General features: G+C 36.6%; 1 protein-coding gene across 2 annotated transcripts in view; it reads left to right on the forward strand.

Annotated features, from left to right (window-relative positions):
* LOC127222298 (fatty acid desaturase 2-like protein FADS2B) overlaps positions 1–20,322 on the forward strand; it is a 35,561-nt gene extending 15,239 nt beyond the window's left edge. For both annotated transcript variants that reach the window (XM_051184307.1, XM_051184308.1), the window contains 9 exons: positions 1,717–1,818; positions 7,797–7,922; positions 11,690–11,750; positions 14,231–14,307; positions 14,468–14,565; positions 15,579–15,675; positions 17,443–17,522; positions 18,677–18,802; positions 20,045–20,322. In XM_051184307.1, the coding sequence (XP_051040264.1) occupies positions 1,717–1,818; positions 7,797–7,922; positions 11,690–11,750; positions 14,231–14,307; positions 14,468–14,565; positions 15,579–15,675; positions 17,443–17,522; positions 18,677–18,802; positions 20,045–20,093 (816 nt within the window). In that variant the 3' untranslated portion in view covers positions 20,094–20,322. The remainder of the gene's footprint in view (positions 1–1,716; positions 1,819–7,796; positions 7,923–11,689; positions 11,751–14,230; positions 14,308–14,467; positions 14,566–15,578; positions 15,676–17,442; positions 17,523–18,676; positions 18,803–20,044) is intronic.
* The last annotated feature ends 325 nt before the right edge of the window (positions 20,323–20,647 follow it).

Below are 20,647 nucleotides of genomic sequence, written 5' to 3' on the forward strand. Positions count from 1 at the left end.
TCATCCTTTTATTTTCATTTGAAAACTCCATACATGTATTTTTATCATATTCACTTCTCACTATTACCCCCTCCTAGCCCACTCAGGACACCACTCATTGTATCTCCTTGCCAATGCCATGTCCTCCTTTTTAAGTGATATTTTTAGCCCACTGTGTCCTATTAGTGCTGCTCATAATCACAAGGGTGTGGGATCATCCACTGGGACACTTGGAACCTACCAGGGGCCACACCCACAAATTAAAGTGATTCTCCCTCTTCTAGAAGCCAGCAGTTTCTCAGCTAGGGTGGTGCCTCAGGAACCCCCTAAGCTGGAATTTTTAACTTGTTTGGTCTTGTGCAAGTGGTAACCACAGCTATTATGTGTCATGTGTGTAACAGACATGTCATATGCAGAGGACAGCAGTTCATAGCTCCCTTCTTCATCCTCTGTTTCCTACATTCTTTCTGTCTCCTGTACTGTTCTCTAATCCTCTTTAGATGGGCTGGTGCAAATCCTGGCACACTACTCATGAGTTTTCATATCTTTCCAAAGTGATGGACTCCAGTTCTTTCATCTATAAGATGAAGATGGCAATGAGTATGGAATTATTCTGAAGAAGACTAAGCAGGTCAATCTGTAATAAATAAATAAATAAATAAATAAATAAATAAAATGAGCATAGTATCTAATAGGTCTATCATATGGGAATGGTTAAATGAATTCAGGCTGATATTTTTTACCCTGTTTTATCCGAATTCTAATAACTAAAATTCTATCCTCAGCCATATAACAGCCATCTTTATCTTTCATTGATTAATCCACCAACACAATACACCAGCCCATTATTTCTTCAAGTGTGAAAACTGCATCTTTATATGTGACATAAAAAAGAAAAAAAAACACACACACACACAAGCACTCCAGTATAAATGACATCAGCAGCTGGAACTTAGAGCATCTGATAAATCTTTATTAAATTTTTTATAAGTGTCTAAATGTGACCTCTCATATAAGCACAGGCTTTGTAGAAATATGAAGGAATATTCACATGCTCCTTGTCCTGGATGAAGGAGTCTTCCTGGACTGAGAGAGCCACTCAAAGGGATATTACATGGTAAAAAGGGGAAACATGTACTCCTGGAGCAAGAAGGGACAATCCATACTCGGTAGAATAACTCAGGAAGGTTTTCCAAAGAGTAATGTTACCAGATCCCAGAATTTTTACATTTATTTTACATTGTTTATATTATTTACATTTGTTTCTTGAAAAGTTAAACTTCTCTCTTCTTTAGGAAGTCACTTTTGGAAACAAATATTCATTTGATGCTTAGCATAAAGTTGACTCTTTAGAGTAAGTAAATTACACAAGAATCCGATGGGTTTGGCATTATATCCAAGAGGGATCAGACAGATGACTGAGGATCAGAGCTGCTGTATAACTTGTCCAGAGTTCAACTATTAAGTATTGAAGACTCCAAACTTATTAGACATTAAGTTTCATGCATGATCTCCCTACTCCACCACAGAAGACATCAAAGGATGACAAAGAAAGTGTTCAGGACAAGAAAGGCCATTTGTATATTTAGATGGAGGTTGTATAGGAAATTGAAAGGAAACTTGGATGGAGAGCAGATGAGATCTCCCACTCTTCTCTGTCAGGCTTACAAGTCTGCTTCTGGGCTTGATAGTCCCTTCTTGATTTTGCAACGTCTCTAACTTCTTTTTCTTTCTTAGGCTCAAAGTTCATTTTTACAACATGATATAGGACACCTTTCCATGTTTAAGAAGTCCAAGTGGAACCACCTGATGCACAAATTTGTAATGTGTCACCTAAAGGTACAGAGTGTGATAGAGTGTGATGGAGATTGTGAATGTAACTCCCTAAGGCAGGTGTTGCTATCTCTTATATGTGTATTCAAAGCAAAAAAAAAAAAAAAAAAAAAAAGAGTTGACATTCACAAATTCACAAATGAGTAAAAAATGTCTTTATAAGATAGGTTTAATAGTTTATATATAATAATATTTAATATAGCATTGCAAAATATACAGCAAAATCAAATTTTAAATTTTAAGAAGAAAGTGTTTAGTGTTTTGTTTTTATGACTCTGATAAACTATTTGGCTCAATTCACATTGTCCTAAGGAATGTTCACAGAAGAATGTTTGTGTCCTTAAAAATCTAGATATACCTTAGAAAATAATCTTTTTAGAAGGAATGTGAAGATTTTCCTTAGGGGAATTCTGCATAACTAATTAATCCTGTAAGGTTGAGGCTGAGTACATAAATGAAAAAATGGAGTAACAGAAGACATACAAAAATGAAGCTAAATAATAGTTAAGGAAGGCTAAGTGACACTATTGAAGAGGAGGATTATAAAACAGATTTCTGTAAGAACTGAAGACCTGACATTATTCTCTGAGAAGGGAATGTATTATCTTATACAGTAACTAGTGAGTTCCTGTGCATAGCTCTTCAATAAGCTTCTTGTGCCTGAAAAGAACAAATGAACAGAGACAATAGGACTACACTGTTCAAGGCTTTTGCCTTTGGCAATTCTTAGTATGCCATTCCAAGACCATCATGTCTGTCTCTGACCTTTGGTAACACTGGGAGGTGAGCTAAAACACTGCTTTTCTCTAATTATCTACATTTTTTTTACTCTGGCTCAGAAAGTGAAAGCATGTGCCCAACCACCCACCAAATCATTTCAAACAAATCTGTCCATTCAGGCTAGAACCTCCTAGGAAAAGTCTTCAGACACTGACTCAGGTTGCTTTTTCTTTCTTTTTTCTTTCTTTTTTAATATTATTTAATTTAGAAACAACCTTATTTTACATACCAATCCCAGTTCCCTCTCTGTCTCATCCTCCCATGACCCCCACCCCACCCCCATCCACTCCCCAGGGAGGGTGAGGCCTTCTATGGGGGATCAACTGGTTTCTTTATATTACTTCTCAAAGATAACCACTTGATTTCCCAGCCTGGAAATAGGCAACTAAATAATAGAGTGAAGAAAATGCTGGAGCTAAAATATTGGAGAGCAGTGAGCCACAGTCATGGGTAACAAATGATAAGGAATGGTGGTCAGGAACTTGAAGGAGATGAAAGCTGCCAGATGCCAAGTGCAGAGACCCCTTGGGGCTTTTGTCTCATGTAAGACTAGCAAAATGGATATTATAGCACTTCTATTTTTCACATAAAATAAGTCTTAAAACAGGTTGATTATTTAAAACAATGTCTACAAACTGGTTAAGTAGAGAAATTAATACCACAGTATTAAATAATGCAGACCAAAGTGGAGCTTCTTAGTTTGAACTATCATCCAGAAGAAACTGAGAATCTTTGTAAAAGTAAGTGTTCCTAGATTACTAAAGGCAATCCTACTGAATTTATTTTCAGTGGGGTCTGGATGTCAGCATAGGTGAAGCTCTTTGGAAGCTTTTCAGATAATTCTAACCTAGAACCAGCCCTGAGAACTACTATTCCAACAACAAATCCTCTTACACTTAAACTCAGCCTCTCATGAACTGGTCCACTTTGAACAAGTTACTTAATGTTTGCAAACTTCAGCTTCTTCACTGAAAAGAAAACATTGATAAGATGGATAAAAGCTTCAACCTGTGGGATTATTATCTATGTGATATTTGTGTACCATGTGTAACACAGTGTCTAGAAACAGTCATGTAAGGTGCTGCTAATATGAAGAAAAATACTTTCCGAACCAAAATGAGGATCCAGAATCAATAAGAAAAATGTTTGAACACAATAGTACTAAGAGGCCTATCAACTACCATTGACTTACAGAAATCATCTACTCTTAGCCACTGTCTCTCTTATTTAGCAATGACTCTCTTATGGAGCAATAGCTCTCTTATGGAGCAATGACTAGACTAAGTAACAGAGCTGGACTTGAATTCCTATTAGAGACATATCTGTCCCTCAGAAAGTAATTTTCACATTATATGACAAGATTCATTTAATTGGAGTATTCCAAAAGGCATGTTCTTCCTCACCTGTATCCACCATTGCTAAGTAGATAAGTTCTCTGACTTCACTCCAAAATATCATGAAATAAAAGTATAGGATTTTTTTTTTTAATGTCACTGAGAGTCAGGTAGTGAAGCTGTATGTGTCCCTTCCCCTGTGCTGAAGAGACAAAGGCATTAAAAGTCACTTGGCCTCAAGGTAATTAACAGTTGGTTTGGTACCACCCTTGCTGGCTCTTTTTAAAGTCAATGTTTTCCCACTAATCCTAATTTACACATAAGCCTTTCTCTGCTATGTGTCTAAAAAAGCAGTTTTCATGATTTGAAATGCATATATCTTTGATGACTCCTGACTTGAATAAGAAGATGGGAAGTGACTCTAAAAGCAAAGCCAGCATATTTTGCCTTTTAGCAGGCAAAGCCAGTGATTCATGAACAAAATAAATATAGGCTTCAGTGTGTACTGGAGAGAAAATTACTTGTGGGATGCTGAAGTGGGAGGGAAGGAGATGACAAAGAAAATTATAGGCAGCGACATCCCTGCATCTTAAATCACTACAATTCTAAATTCTGATACTAGGCTTAATATCATTTCTCCATATAACTCAGAAAATCATAGGTAGCATTGGGGTTATTATTCAGCATCTCTCCAGTGTGTGTGTGTGTGTGTGTGTGTGTGTGTGTGTGTTCTAGTGTTTACATATACAGACATTCAAATATCCTTTCTGAAAATGAACCATGAAATATGAAGTGCCTATATACATTTTACATTTCTGTGTATTACAGATAGTATTATTCATTTAAAAATCTACATACAAAATGTTTCTAAATATAGTAACACCAAGATGATGACAGGAATGGAAAATTTCATAGCATGGAACTTTGTTTCACACCAATAAATTCTTTAAAATACTAGATATATGAAACAAATGAGTTTTATATTTAGATTTAATTCTCTTCTCATCTCCATATTTCACTGTATATGTACAAATATCCCAAAAGAATTTTTTTATGAAATTAAAGATACTACTGACTCCAGAGATGGACATCATGTAGCATTTTTCTTCAAGATCTCTCTATATGAACATTTTACAAACAACAAGAATTCTGTATCACTATGGAGACAACGGGGCAGAATGTTTGAGATTAAGACCTGGTCTGACATCCATGACTATATCCTAAAACATTTGTTGGGCAGAAAGAGGAAGTGTCAGGCAATTGTTTTCTGTAATCCCTCAGAGCTGCCTCCACTTCCTTGTTAAGGACATTTCCTAAGTCACACACCTAGTAGATGGCCAAACAAGAATTTAAATTCCAATTGACTACAGTCCAACGCCTACATCCTTTCTCCTACACTGAACTAAGGACATTATTTAGGAATAAGAAATGGCTTAAAGAGGACCCATGTAGAACTGTCTCAGGGTAGCCGTGCACATGACTAAAAAATCCTCCCCTGCCCATGAAGAACTCCACTCTGTCTCTGGTAAGAGTGTTTTCCAGACACAGGGATTCAGGTAGAACTAGTTGTTTAGATCACACCCTTCATTATGTTGGCCACTGTTCTAACCTCTAGGGCTTTGTGCTAAGATCTATTCCCTGATCTACTGTGCATCAAAACCTGTCTCCCATGTTACCAGTTATCACAGGTAGTCATTGCCTAAAAGAATACAGTCAGCTTGTAGAAGTGGCCAAAATAACAGCTGTGGGAAGAGATCATTTTACAAGAGATTCATTTCTTATCATGTTACATTTTGCTGTCAACTGTTCCCATTAGATTGTATATCACTAGTGTGGGAACTTCATTATATCATGTCTTTCTTAGCATCACAAGTGCCTATCTAGCTCAGAATCTGATATACTTCAAAATAAATAACAAACAAGTTAAGAAGTGAGTGAATGTGTAGCTTGACAGGATTAGGACAGAGTGTAATGAGACCCCACAGGTAAGTGATAAGTACAACTTAGAAAACAAGTCTGGGTTAGCATAAGATATCTGGGAAGTGACTGCCCTGACAGTCAAGAAGCAGAAATGAATTGGAGCTTGACGCCTCACTATAAAAGTGTTAGGGAGTATTGGAGTGAAAGGGGAATAAACAGCCCATTCTTTCTGTTTATGACTAAGTAGATAATTGTAATGTCTTATAGTAGAGCTTCCAGAAAGAATACGGAAAGGCAGAGCAAATGTTTACAGGTTTTCAAAGCATATCCATCACCTTTGAGGTTCATAGTGTATAGACCATATTATCCAGCAGAAATAACATGTAAGCTACATTAAAATGGCACGAACAAACCAAGGCAACTGCTGTTAGATACTGTGCCCTAGGCATAACAAGGGAAATGCATGTAAAGACTCTTAACAGTAAGACTACCTAAACAAGAGTAGCATAATGACAACACCAGCAGACATGCCAACATGGACATGAAAAATAACACAAGTTCTTCCTCATGGATAAAGAACTAGAGGTGATCAATAGCTATTGAGGGAGGAAGAATCAGTTTCCTCATAGATTGTCTAGTCCCAAGTAGTCAGCACTTGACACATATACATATGAGTAACACTAAATGGACTCAGTGGGATGTATATGTATGCTTATGAGTGTATAAATGTATATGGGTGTATATATATATATATATATATATATATATATATATATCAGTAATAATTAAAGAAGAGGTCCATGAGCTTGGGAGGGTACACAAGAGTAGTCAGAGGAGTGAGAATGATATAGAAAGACAATGTTGATATATGAAATTCTCAAAATAAATTTTTTTAAAATGACAACCTTCATCTTCAGTTGTACATAGCTATATTAAAGCTACCTATTTATAACTATAGTATAATATCCAAATTATTATGGCTTAAACCTGTAATTAATATAAAAATTAGTGAAATAATTTGCATTAATTTTTATACTGACTTTTCAAAGTGAATCTTGAGACTTAGTTTATCTATGTTAGTAGCTTCTATATTGAACAGAGCTGATCCATAATGTATATATGTGAATTATTAAGAAAGGAAAATATGGTAATAAAAATATTACTGCTGTTCATTCTTCTATAAACAATTAACACAAAGGAAAAGAAACTAGATTTCTCAAAAGGCCAGGATTTTATCTCCAGCATCTCATATCTCCCTGAGCCACCCATGGATAAATCTCATCATGTTGAAGATAAGTGATTTGCCAAAACTTAGGCATCATCATTTAAACAGCTAGTATATGAAAGATTGACAGATCTCCAAATCTATTGCTCTATTAAAACTCTCAGACTTAGGGTAAGAAAGTCGCCAGCAGCTCAATCAAAGATGTTTCTAGCTTGGTACTTACTAGAATGTTTCTATTCCCATTTACTTTTGTAGGAGAGCATTAAGCTGGGACTTGCAATGATATGAGCAGAGTCCTCCAAGTAGAGAGAACACAGATTGAATCCAGATTCCTAGGGACACCCCCCCCAAGAACTAATTGAAAAATCATAGCTGTGAAATTCCTTTATATGAAAAACAAGAATAAGACTGTTCTATATACCTTCAGAATAATCATCTTTCAGACTGGCTCCTATAAAAGAAGGCTAGTAAACTATCCCATATGTGTTGATTATCTTTCCATTCTCAGGAGTTCTTTTGAGCCTACAGTCATGTTCCTGAATTAGAAAAGTATTTCTTCATAGCTCTGAGCACCTTTTTCTAATAAGCTACCCTGTGGCCCAGCATCAGGGTCAACTAGAGAAACCAAATCTCTTATTTTCACTTTGAAGATGCAGAACACTCCAGCAAAGAGGGGTACCTAGGAAGATAATTCTATTAGTTAATGAGTTCTCTTTTCTCCTCAGGGCCTGTCAGCTAACTGGTGGAATTACAGACACTTCCAGCATCATGTAAAACCAAACATCTACCCCAAGGATCCAGACATTGATGTGGGCCCACTATTCCTGATTGGAGATACTCAGCCTGTCAAGGTATTAGGAAAATGTTCCTGGAAGTGGTCCCTTATCATGGAAAGATCAATTTGGATTGTTCTGACTTCACAAAGGATCTCAGAGCCTTTTTCCCTTTTAAGGTCCAGATAAAGACCAAAATAACAGAGTCTGGAGTTATAAACATAAAGAATTTGAAGAGTCATGCTCTCTGACCATAAAAGTCACTCAGTCACGGCAGAATATATGATAACCTATGTCACTGCTTGAGCAATCCCAATGACAGTTTCATTTCTAGTCCTCATCACTACCTCTGAGGCAACATAAATCATCCTCAGGAAGGGGAATCAGATGAAAGGGACCAACATTAGTTTTCAAAGCAAGGATATGAAGAAATGGTCACTGATAGAAAATAAACATGGTGTATTTGGTTCACTCTAAACTTCAAACATTTAAACAACTGGTTAACTCAGCTCATTCTAGTCTAGTTAAAAGAGACAATGTTGTTATTTTTAGTTCATGTTCATTTTAGTGTGTTGACTTATAGGAACCACATTCCTATAAATGACTTATATGACAGCTGTAGATCCAACTCATAATTTGAAATTTTAAACAAAAGATGGAGTATACAATAATATGCTAAATTTTTCAGTCATTTATTTTTCTTCTTTCATCTAAAACACTACTTAAATTACTGAACTTTATAACAAAAAGAATGTCTCTTAAACAAAGGAGGCATACTGGTTAAATAAAGCAAAAGTGTATCCCTTATCTAGAATGATAACTTCTGAGAACCACATGCTTTCAAACAGATCTCTGTCTTGTAGAAGACCTTAAGAATGTTAGGAAATTTGATTCCATCTTTGTTGTTTATTGCCTGGATCTTTCTTACACAGAACCCAAAGACTGTGTAACTTTTACATAATTGTTTTTACCACCTTTGAGGAACTTATCTTCTGCCCCAAAATAAAGTAGAAAATGAAGGTTCTTGCTTATGTATATGTTAAAGATGCTACCTATTATCACAAATGAATTGCTTTTGACAATGGCTTTTCAAACTGATTCCCCTGATGCTTATGAACTTCCATGATCATCACCAGAATGGTAATATGTTGGTGTCTCTGACACACCTACTTGGAGCATAGGTAATGAAGTAGCCTGACTCCCTCCAAATCACCTTCTAGAGAGCTGCATTTAGTATTCATGCTGCCACATCACAAATATAGAAGCCATCTCCATCAATTCTAAAAGCTGCCTGTGAGCCCATTCACAAAAATTCTAGGCATTATAGCTTAAAGTGTGAATCACAGTTATTCCACCGCTGAAACTCAGGAGTTTTGCTCCATAGCAGTGGTGTTTCCTGTGGTTTTCCTTTCATATATCTTTCCTGAAAATATTTCTAACCCTTTATTCAAACAGGAATTTCTTTTTTTTACATTTTTGTTTTATTTTTTCTTATTTTACCTATTGATCCCAATTCCCTCACCCTCCCTCCCCACCTCCCATACCACCCAACTCCCCCCTCCTGTCCCATTCCCCACCCACTCCACAGGGAGGGTGATGCCTTCCAGGAGGGATCATCAAAATCTGTCAAGTCATTTGGAGTAAGGTCTAGGCCCTCCCTCCTGTCTCTAGGCTATGGGAGTATCCCTCCATGAGGAATATGCTCCCAAAGTCTTTTCATGCACGAGAAATGCATCCTTGTTCTATTGTCAGAGGTCCCTTAGACTGCCCAGGCCTTCTAACTGAGATCCATGTTCAGGGAGTCTGAGTCAGTCCAATGCTGGTTTCCCAGCTATCAGTCAGGGGTGGGGGGAGGGGGTATGAGCTGCTTGTTGTTCAGGTCAGCTGTCTCTGTGGGTTTCTGTAGCCTGGTCTTGACCCCTTTTATTATCACTCCTCCCTCTCTGCAACTGGATTCCAGGAGTTCATCTCAGTGTTTAGCTGTGGGTGTCTGCTGTCTGCTTCTGTTTCCAACAGCTACTACTTGAAGGTTCAATGATGGCATATAAGTTAATTATCAATCTCATTATCAGGGATGGGCATTTAAGGTAGCCTCTCTTCACTGTTGTTCAGATTGTTACAGATTGTTAGTTAGGGTCATCCTTGTACGTCTCTGGCCATTTCTCTAGAGTCAGTTTCCTCTAATGGCTCCCTCTATTATAGTATCTCTCTCTCTCTCTCTCTCTCTCTGTGTGTGTGTGTGTGTGTGTGTGTGTGTGTGTGTGTGTGTGTGTGTGTGTGTGTCTTTTGCTATTGTCTATTTGTTCCCAGACTCAATCTTACTGGTCCCACATGGTCTCCTCCTTCCTTCCCTTCTCTTTCTCCTAACTCCCTCTCCACTCACTGCCCAACTCCCCTCCCCAACTCCCAATATGCTCAGGAGATCTTGTCCCTTTCCCCTTCTGTGAGGGACCTTATATGAATCTCTTAGGGCCTTCCTTGTATCCTAGTTTTTCTGGTGGTGTGAATTGTAGGTTGGTGATCCTTTGCTTATGTCTAAAATCCATATATGAGTGAGTACATACCATGTACCTCTTTTTGTGACTGGGTTACCTCACTCAGGATGGTTTCTTCAAATTCCATCCATTTACCTGTGAATTTCAAGATTCCATTGTCAAACAGGAATTTCTTAACCCAGGCTGACTGCCTAGAAAATCTTACCATCTATCTTCAGGGTAATTCTCAACTAAGTCCATCTAGGTTTATCAAGTCCCAAGCTTATTGCATCTCATCCCTTTTCCTTGTTTCTCTACTTAGGTATTTGGAGACTTGAGAGAAAGTACAATTGGATATTAATATATCATTACCATAATATTAATTTTACTTATGGTAATAAAAGGAGGTGCTAGTTATGTAAATAAAGGAAGATATCTATACATAGAAGGGCAAGGAACAATTAAGTAAAATGTGTCCAACACTTCCTCTAATGTTGTAACTTACTTATGAGAGGGAAAAGGAGAGTTTGTGGGAATTACCATTCACTCATTTAATCCCTTAATTGATGCCATCTGGATACTAGAAATATACATTCTTTAATCCTATGCCTCAAAATCCTATACCATTATGTCCTGAGTCAGATCAGATGGACCAAGAAGCCCAGGAAATGAATCAAATTCTAATCTATGAGTGGAATCTTACAGTTACACATGATGAGTAACTTGAGTATATATAATGTTTGTAATATTATATGTACTACCATGATGTCTTAGAAGTAGTAAGTTAATTGAAGTCCATAAGAATATAAAAGAAAATAGATTAAATAGGAGGGAGCATGTATATCCTTTCATTACAAAACCATTTACTGAGCATCCATTAATTGAGAAAGACAGAGAGAGAGAGATAGATAGATAGAGAGAGAGAGAGAGAGAGAGAGAGAGAGAGTCAGAAGTTCAGGCCAAAGTCTAAGTGCTACAATTAAAAAGTGCTTAAAAGACTCTACAGAAATGTATATTTTGAATTTAACATTGCCGATGAAGAGATAAATTTCATTTTTTAAAATCACACAAGGAAAAGCAATCTTAAATTTTTATTTATATGAGGATTATTTTAAAATTATATTAAACTCTGGGCAAGAATTACCCTCAGTTAAAGCACACTATTTATTCCCAAGCCTGTTCTGGTTCTTCTAGTGTCTCAAGTTTGACAGGCAATGAGTCTTAAAATCATACCTCTCTATCCCTCAACCCTTCTTTCTTTCTCTCTCTCTCTCTCTTTCTCTCTCTCTCTCTCTCTCATACACACACACACACACACACACACAACAATATGCTAGAGAATAATGACACTTTTATTCTATGCTCTTGTAGTATGGCAAGAAGAAGATAAAATACATTGACTATGAGAAGCAACACCTGTACTTCTACATGGGTGAGTCTCCTGTAGCCACTTTTCTTGTAAGAGCTAGTCAAGCTGAAGACATGATTAGAACTGTCTCACAGAAACCAAGCCATATCTGATTTGTTAGTGAGAAAATAAACAGATCTTATTTCAGACTCACTGGTGGGAAAACATGAAATGAAAAGAGAAAAGTAAATAGGCATTTCTAACAGGTGTCTCATCATACTAGGTACTAGGCAAAAATAAATAAATGAATAAATAAATAAATAAATAAATACTTAAAGAGGATCAGAAAGCAAAGTGCTAAAGAGGACATCAACATCCTCATCTTAGAAAAATTAAACAACATTGAAATAAAAGAATAATATCACTTTTGTAGAGAGAAAAAGGGTGGAAAAACAATACTGAAGAATTTGCAGTGTGATACCAGAAAAAAATATATCGAAGAATAAAGGAACATCCAATAAGTTTTTACATAGAAGAAAGCTTGTAGCTGTTGAGATCAACAAATAGCTGTAACATATGCACACAAATCAGACACTTAGATGATAGGCAAGTAGATAGATGGATGGATGGATACCATAATGACAAGCTTGAAAATGAAACTATTTAGTTTAATAATTCTGATACCAATATTATTATTACTAAACAAAATCAAACTCCTGGTGACTTATAACTGATTTTTCAAGTAGCTCAGAAGTACACTGATCTAAAATACACTTTCATATCTGTGAAACAAACCAATATCAGAAAAGGAAACAAACACCACCTATATAGCACAGGTTGTCAACTGAGAATATTTTTCTCCCAGGGAAAATTGAGCAAGGTCTAGAGACATTTTTTGCTTCTCAATATGGAAGAGAAGGGGGACATTTACAAAAATCCTATAATGCACAAGAATCATAATAAATGATTACCTAGGCATATAAATCAATACTTTGAGACTGAGAAGTCCTCATAGGCTCCCATCTGCCCACACAGGCAACAAGTGGTCACATGTAACGTGCATATAGAAGACAACGACTGGATGAGTTATTTGGCAAGTGGGGCTACCCATCCCAGCTCTCATTTCCATGCTAGGATTTGAACTCTCAACCTGGTACCCCATCATTGCACCCTTTTTGTGTCACATTCCAAAAGGTAGCTGACACCAGCCAAAATGGACATGTAGTTTGACAAAAATGTTTATTCTCTGAACTTTACTAAGTAATGTATCTTTATAACACATCTTTATAATAGTGAAGCATCTCCTTAGCTTATGAGAAATGATGCCTCACTCCAGGATGCCTATGAAACAAATCCTCCAGTTTCTAGGTGTCCCTTCTCTTGGAATGCCAGCTGAGTCTCATAAAATGCAAATAAATCAGACTCAGATTGTCACAGGGAAAACATAGTCAAACACCTGTCAGAGATGGTTAGGAAAATTTTATTCAGACTAATGCAAAAGCTGAGAAATTTCAGTATCAACTGAGCTTAATGCTGCTGAAACACCTGGTGCAAGGGAAATTTTCCAAATACTGAAGAGATGTATTCAAAGATATTGACTGGGAGGTAGAGGAATGTGTTAAAGTTAGACCATCTCTGTTTGCAGTCTGTAGTTAATTGGTGCTAGGCTTTGGTCTCAATGGGAAAGAGGGGCCTTGTTCTGCCTAATATTTCAAAAGGAAGATTCCCTGTTCTTTGAGTTATAGCAAATCAATATCAAAGGAAGAGAGAAGTAATTTGCAGTTATTCATATTCTAAGTAATTCTCTAAGAATAATGATGCCAGGTTCATCTTGTCAGGTTGAATGCCACAAAGAAAGTTGTTTAACCAGCATTTAGTTTTCCCAATCGGGATCTTTCAGGAGACTGGGTGTTCTGGTTTGAGCTGCTACAGTGACTATGTGAGAAGTCATTTGTGCTGACAGTTACAATCCTCATTGGCCAAGCCTCAGATCTAATTGAGAACAAAGCTCAAAGGAAGCTAACTAAAGTTTGACCAGGCAGAAGGTATTTGTTCAAAGCCAAAAGGGTGTCCCAGAGATTGTTTTCTGCTCTTGAAAGCCTTACTGATGTGATGAGAAAAATCCTGGCTCTCTAGCCAGGAAATGAGTATTCTGACCTCAATCTTGTCATGCCAATGTGCTGTGATAGAACCAATCTCTGAGGACTTAGGGGGCTTAAAAGACTCCAGGACCTAAGAAAACATTGAAAAGTCCCAACAGAAGATAAGAGGAAGTGTCTATCAAAATGACTGTTGCTTTCAATATTTCATTAGCTACTTCAGGAAACTGGAGCCCAGAACTATTGGCCAAATTCTTTCTCCTGCCACTGAGGTATGAATACCCAGTGGAGTCCACATCATGGTTCTGGATGTCCAACTTTCATCCCTTCTCAAGGCCAACACACTGGGGAGGGCATGCAGAATGAACACCTACTGGCTTACACTGGCACTGGGTTTCATATTGCTCTTTTTTTTTTTTTTTTTTTTTTTTTTTTTTTGTTAAATCTCTTTTGGATCTTTTTCAGTCGCACTTCCCCTCCTCATGCCTGTCTACTTTAATCTCCAATCCATGCAAGTGATGTATCTTCGAAAGTACTGGATGGTGAGTCACTCTTCCCATTTTCTAAATCTAGACCTGATAGAAAATGAGTCGAGCATGCTGAGTATTCTCCACGTGTAGCTTACTCGAGTAACAGGACATCAGATTGAGACAGTATCCAAACCGTGTTCAAGTCTTCTCACCAAAATGCTTATTTCTGCAGGACATCGCTTGGGTTAGCAGCTTTTATATTCGATATTTCATCACATTTGGCCCTTTCTATGGAATTTTTGGAACAATGCTGCTCATATATTTGGTCAAGTAAGAATATTCTCTTATTTCTATAACCTCTTTTACCAGAGCTATTTGTTGTTAGCAAAATATGCTAACAATATGGCCCACTCCCATGTGAAGTTTGAAAGCAAGCTAAGACAGTAGTTCAAATGATTGAACAACACAGTTCCACATAAGACTTTGTCCAGGCTGAATTTCCCCTTCTTTCTATTTTCCTAACTAAACCATGTCAGTTGTTCTCTAAGCTTAAGTGGTTTGGCATCATAAACTCTGTCAACAATCATGGTAAAGCAAGAAAAAATTAAGCTCTGTCACTAGAAAATTTCCCCCAAACCAAAATGGGTTAAACCACTAGCATGCATATATAGCACTTTCTAAATTTTAATTTGTTTCTTTCTCATTCAGTTGCATTGCTATAATAAATACCTACTAGCTGTAAAGATAATGAGAGCAACTGTGCATTAGACAATCAGTTAAGGGCTTGACAGTCATTTTATTTGATGTAATCCTCACATAGTCTTATGATGTAGATAGCATCATCTTTCTGCTCAGGGAACTGAAGCTTGGAGAGATTAAATCACTCGCCTAAGGTAACAGAACAAGTAAGGGCCAAGACTGGTGCCAAGCAGAACTTGAATCCAGCTCTATCTGATGACAAACTGTCAATTGCTTTATGAATGCCCTTAAAGAACTCGGGTTTTGTTTTGGTTTGTTTTGTTTGTTTTTTGTTTTTCTTGTGCTGGGAATTGAACCAGGCTAGCTCTCAGTTCCTGTTATATTTTATCCTTGCACTAAAACTAGAATAGACTATTTACAGGCAGTGCTCCTATGAGTTAAGAAGTGGAACAGAAAACATTGTCAAATGCTTGTGTGTCAACACTAGATGCAAATGGCATTCTTAGAGGAAATGGACAGCCACTGGAACCTTGGAACCCCTTTAATTTCCTCCAATGTTTGGCCAGTTCAGCCAAAGGTCACAGAAACTCAGTGACTGCAACTAAAACACACTAAAGGAGTCACCATTTTCTATTCCTCCAAAGGTTTATTGAGAGCCCCTGGATTGCCTATGTTACCCAGATGAGCCACATACCAATGAAAATGAGCAGAGAAGAGAACCATGACTGGCTCAGCACTCAGGTGATGATGGCATTCCCAAGGGACAATTCTTCTAACCAGATTGGCTTACAATCTGCTAACTTCAAATAATGATAATAACTTGCCTTCATAAAACACTTACCTAAGGACAGGCATTGTGCAATAGTTTACATATAACTCCACGAGGTAGACATAACGACTATTCTTACTTTACAGCATGATAAAACTGGCTTGTAAAAGGGGTTGGTAACTTGTATATGGGCACACTACTAATGAGTGATAGCAGCAAGTTTTAAACTTAAACAGTTAAATTATAGAGTCTTGCCTAAAGTAAAAATCAGTCAGCTATAATCCAGCAGCCAAATCTGACCCACAGATTGTTTGTGTATATGAAGTTTTTCTAATGCATGTTCATTTTCAGTTATTTATATATCAATGGCCACTTTCATGCTATAACAAAATTGTTGATGACAAAATTAAGAGACTATACTGAGACTATAAACCACTCCTTTATTTAATACAAAGTGACAAGCCCTGAAACTATATATACACAAACAATAAAAATAGACTCAATGGATTATATTTATATATTTGTGAAATGGATTATATTTGGACATGTATATACAAATATATACATGGACATGTATATGTAAAAATAGCAACCAAAGAAAAAGGCTATAATTTTGAGAATAGGATGGAGCATGAAAGGACAATACTTAGAAAGTACTGTAGGAAAGAAAAGAAAATGGAAAGTGACACAATTCCTTTTGGTAAAATATATATATATATATATATATGTATATATATATATGTTTAAAAAATCTAAAGATAAGATTTATTAGCTGGGAATTTATAGAAAATGTGTGTTGACATCCTATTCTAGTCACTCATCTAACAAAGCCTTTCAAGTGAATCAAAGACTCAAAATTAAAAGATGAGTTGTACAGTAGTAAGGACACTAAAATCATGATTTTACTATATGGACAACACATTTCACAGAGCATAGCATGCTTTTCACACACAGTTAACGCTTAGCAAAGTTATGGCCCACCCAAAACCTTCCTGCCTCCTAAGTCATGGTCCTTTCCACTAACTGTTACAAAAATGGGGAATTTGGTCATTATCTTGCTTTTTCTCCAGACACATACTAAAAACTCAGAGAACCCCAACCCCTTACAGTCAAAGAATTGTTGCCAGGTGTATAGTCAGAGAACTTCTTCTGTATGTTTTAGTTTTTACCCATCATTTCCTTAGTTATTTGCATATCACTTTATATAAATAGTTTCCCAGTACCATTGTCCCTTTGTTTATGTGAGTATTAATACTTTTTTGATGTCATGCAAAAAGTTAGGGCTTTTAAAATATTGCTCATAATATATATTACAAACATTTTCCTACTTGGCCTTTAACCCTGTAATTTTATTGTAGAAGGACTTTATTAATATTTTATTATTCCACCTCATTCAGAAGCCTGCATGTCCTAACCATACATTTTTTCAACAATCCTGAAAAAAAAAAGAACCTGCATTAGCTAAGCTCCTCATTCTTGATCAAGTAGCCTTCTGTATCTTTTGTGACATTTTTTCAGTCTTACATATCCCTTCATATCTTGCTTTCCATGTACTTTTTAGCAAAATATCTTAGTATGTTTTAAATGGTAAACATCATGAAAGCTGGCACTTTGTTATATATCACTCATAGTTGCTAAAAATAAAAAAATAACCATGTGTTGATAGATAATTACATAAAGTAATTAGAATTTTTAACACTTAGACTCACTTATACCTAATGCAAGATTTTTCTTTACAGATTGTGGCCACCTGTAATATTGAACAGTCCTTTTTCAATGACTGGTTCACTGGGCACTTGAACTTCCAAATTGAACACCAGTGAGTGATACAAATGATCCATTATGGAGCAAGGGCTGACCCATTTAGCAGATCCTGCAACCATTCCATTAAGGATCTCAGAGAATTAAAAATTTAACCAGGGTTCTCTAAAGACTGTTGCCCATTAGTGCCAGTGGCTGGGTTGGGAAGGAGAAAAGGCAAAATCTGACAGTTATGGAAAGTGAAGTGGAATAACAGAAATGGAGTAGTAACTTAGTTTCCATATATTGTGTTACTGAGCATTAGTGATGTCTATAGGGCAGGAGGAGAAAGTATCTGGATGTGTGAGTACATTTTGTCCATGCATTTTTGGTTTGTTAATGAAATCTGAAAAAATTATAGCACTTGAGTAATCAAGTTTTATTGAAATGTATAATGTAACTATAAAATAATCCACAATGAAATCCAGCCAATTCTGTAATTCCCAGGTGAATATAAAGGTACTTTTCCAGTTAATCAGTTAAGTGGATGTACAATAATGAAGTGGGAAGTAATAATATTTGGATAATTGATTTCCCTCCAGAAAACACAGCAAGAAACAATGGTTCCTTCTGCAAGGCTGTCTCTAGGAGTCAGAGAAAGAAGCTCTCATGATATTAATGCTGTTTTCTCATTCTTTGTGCTTTGTCAATCCTTGAACACCCTAGCAAAAGAAGAACCACAATTCATATATTATTAAAGAAAGTATTCAGGTCCTGAAAGATTACCTTGCTAATTAGGGCCAAACCTTGGATAAAATCCATTATCTTCTTGCCTCAGTTTTCAACCTGACAACTTCCTTTTAAATGTCACAACTAGACCTGAGTGAATACTTAGCTATTCAACAGATAGGTTTTTAGATAGGAAGAACAGGAGACGAGAGACAGGCGAATCACAATGTTAGCTAATCCACATTCTCATTTGATCTGACCAAAACTAAGCATATTAAATGAAGCTTATTTATTCTCTTAGCGTTTCCCAAACATTTGCCATCCACATGGTTTACAGAGATGTTAAAAGATAAGAGTTTTGGAGTAGGCAATCTGGCTTGCTCAAAAGCTTGTACAAGTTCAAGGTTGGGTATGCTTTGTTGTTAAGATTCTGTTTAGAAATAAATAAACTCCTTTGGATTTCTCTTTAGGTGTAAATTTCACATCTCCTGTTTGTTCCCTTAGCCTCTTCCCCACAATGCCACGCCATAATTATCACAAAGTGGCACCTCTGGTGAAGTCACTGTGTGCCAAGCATGGATTGCAGTATATAAATAAGCCTATACTGAAGGCATTTGGAGATATTGTCAGGTAATAACATACCTTATCTTTGCTCATAACTCTCATTTCCTTTCTCCCAAGCCCCCAAACTTTTCAGCAGCTTTTGAATCTTTCATCCAACAACTATTCATTAAGAGACACAGGTACAAACAATAACAATGGCACATATTTATTGTTTACCTACTAGACTCTAGGTATTTCTTAGTAGAAATACCCCAGCGTTTTACATAGTTCAATTTTCTTAAAATCATAGCAATGTAGGATTTGTCTTTGTATTCCTTTACATCTCTAGACATTCTTTAGAATTTAACATGGTAGGAAAGGCCATCAAATCTTTTGATCCATTGGAGAAATTGTTACCATCTAGGGGAATGCAATGGCAAGAATCAGCCTGGGTAACCAGCCATGCCTAGTGAGTCTAACAGCAAATCCATATGCATACATATGCGTTTTCCAGCAGGACATGGTACTGGATGTATTTATAAAACTGGCCTGAGTTTAATAATGTCCTGCTTTTTAAAATATCAGGTGAATATTGTGAAGGCCATCTTGGTCACAGAGGTGACAGAGGTGATGTGTCATCTATCTCTGTCAGTCTCTCTACATTCTTCTTCCCTGTCATATGGATATCTGATCTACCTTCAGCTGCTGCAAACCTCCCTATGCCTGAGTGTCTCATCCCTTAGCCATGTTTTCTCCTGCCTGCAACATTCTTCAAAACTACCACTTCTCATTTCACCTCCTCAATTCCCAATCACTCTCTAAGGTTCATTGCAATTTTCCCTTATGTCAGCCTTCACCAGTCACCAGACTAAATCTATCCTTATTACAGTCCTTATCACACCCTTGATTAAAGAGCTTGCTAAGTAAACAATTATTTAATGCTTATCTTTAAAATAAGACTGAGTCTATATAGATAGAACTTGTTTCTGTCCCTTTTGATGTTGTGTGCCTAGAGCTTAGAAATATGTCTTCCATTATAAAATAGAGTAGGTAGGTGGATACGAAATGAGTTGATATTTAAGTATATAGAATATTAAGGAATAAAATAAAAACAAAACTCAAACCTACTCCCTGGAAGAAAGCCAAACTCATTTGCTGAAAGGAATTCAGTGCATTTAATGTCCTTCCATGATTAACCAACAGTGACATTTATTAAATATAGCTAGAAACTACATTGTCTTAAAACAAGCAAAACATCCAATAAATGTTTCATGGGAAATTCTTTTCTTTTTTAGTTTTACCTTCTGACAATCTTGTTTACTCCTCTAGGTCCTTGAAGAAGTCTTCTTCCCTCTGGATGGATGCTTACTATGAATGATGCAGAACCGTGCATTTATTGGTATCTCTGAAAGGGGTGGTGGCTGTGCAAGAGCTCTTCTCTGATTAACTGAGAATTAACTGGCAATGTTGGCATAGTGAGTGTGCCAAGAATGTGAATCCCAAAGACATATGATAACCTCTCACTGAAGGTCTTCTCCGTAACCGAGAGGAGGAAGAAACATAAGGTGACTTTGGTCAGAATAACAAAAGAGAAATGGTAGCTCATTTTTCCTACTTTTTCACTATAATCTTGGACATGGTTCCTATAGACCTCAATGAGATTTTTTCCACAGGGGTATAAGATGATGTGGAGAGAAATGGAAGTGAGAAAAGCAAAGATCCCTGACACAGTCCATTGGAAATCAGTGTACTTGTCCTTAGAAGAGAATTGTTTATTTAAAACATCCCTGCTGAAGTACCATTTTTTCTTTGTTTATTTGTTTGTTTGTTTTGCTTACCTACTTTCAAATAGGGGAACTTCTTCAAATATTGGTCATAATTAACATTAAAAAAATCTTCAAATGTTTGTCTTCATTTGGACTTTCTATGTTG

This window comes from Phodopus roborovskii, unplaced genomic scaffold, assembly GCF_943737965.1.
Source record: "Phodopus roborovskii unplaced genomic scaffold, PHOROB, whole genome shotgun sequence".
NCBI lineage: Eukaryota > Metazoa > Chordata > Mammalia > Rodentia > Cricetidae > Phodopus > Phodopus roborovskii.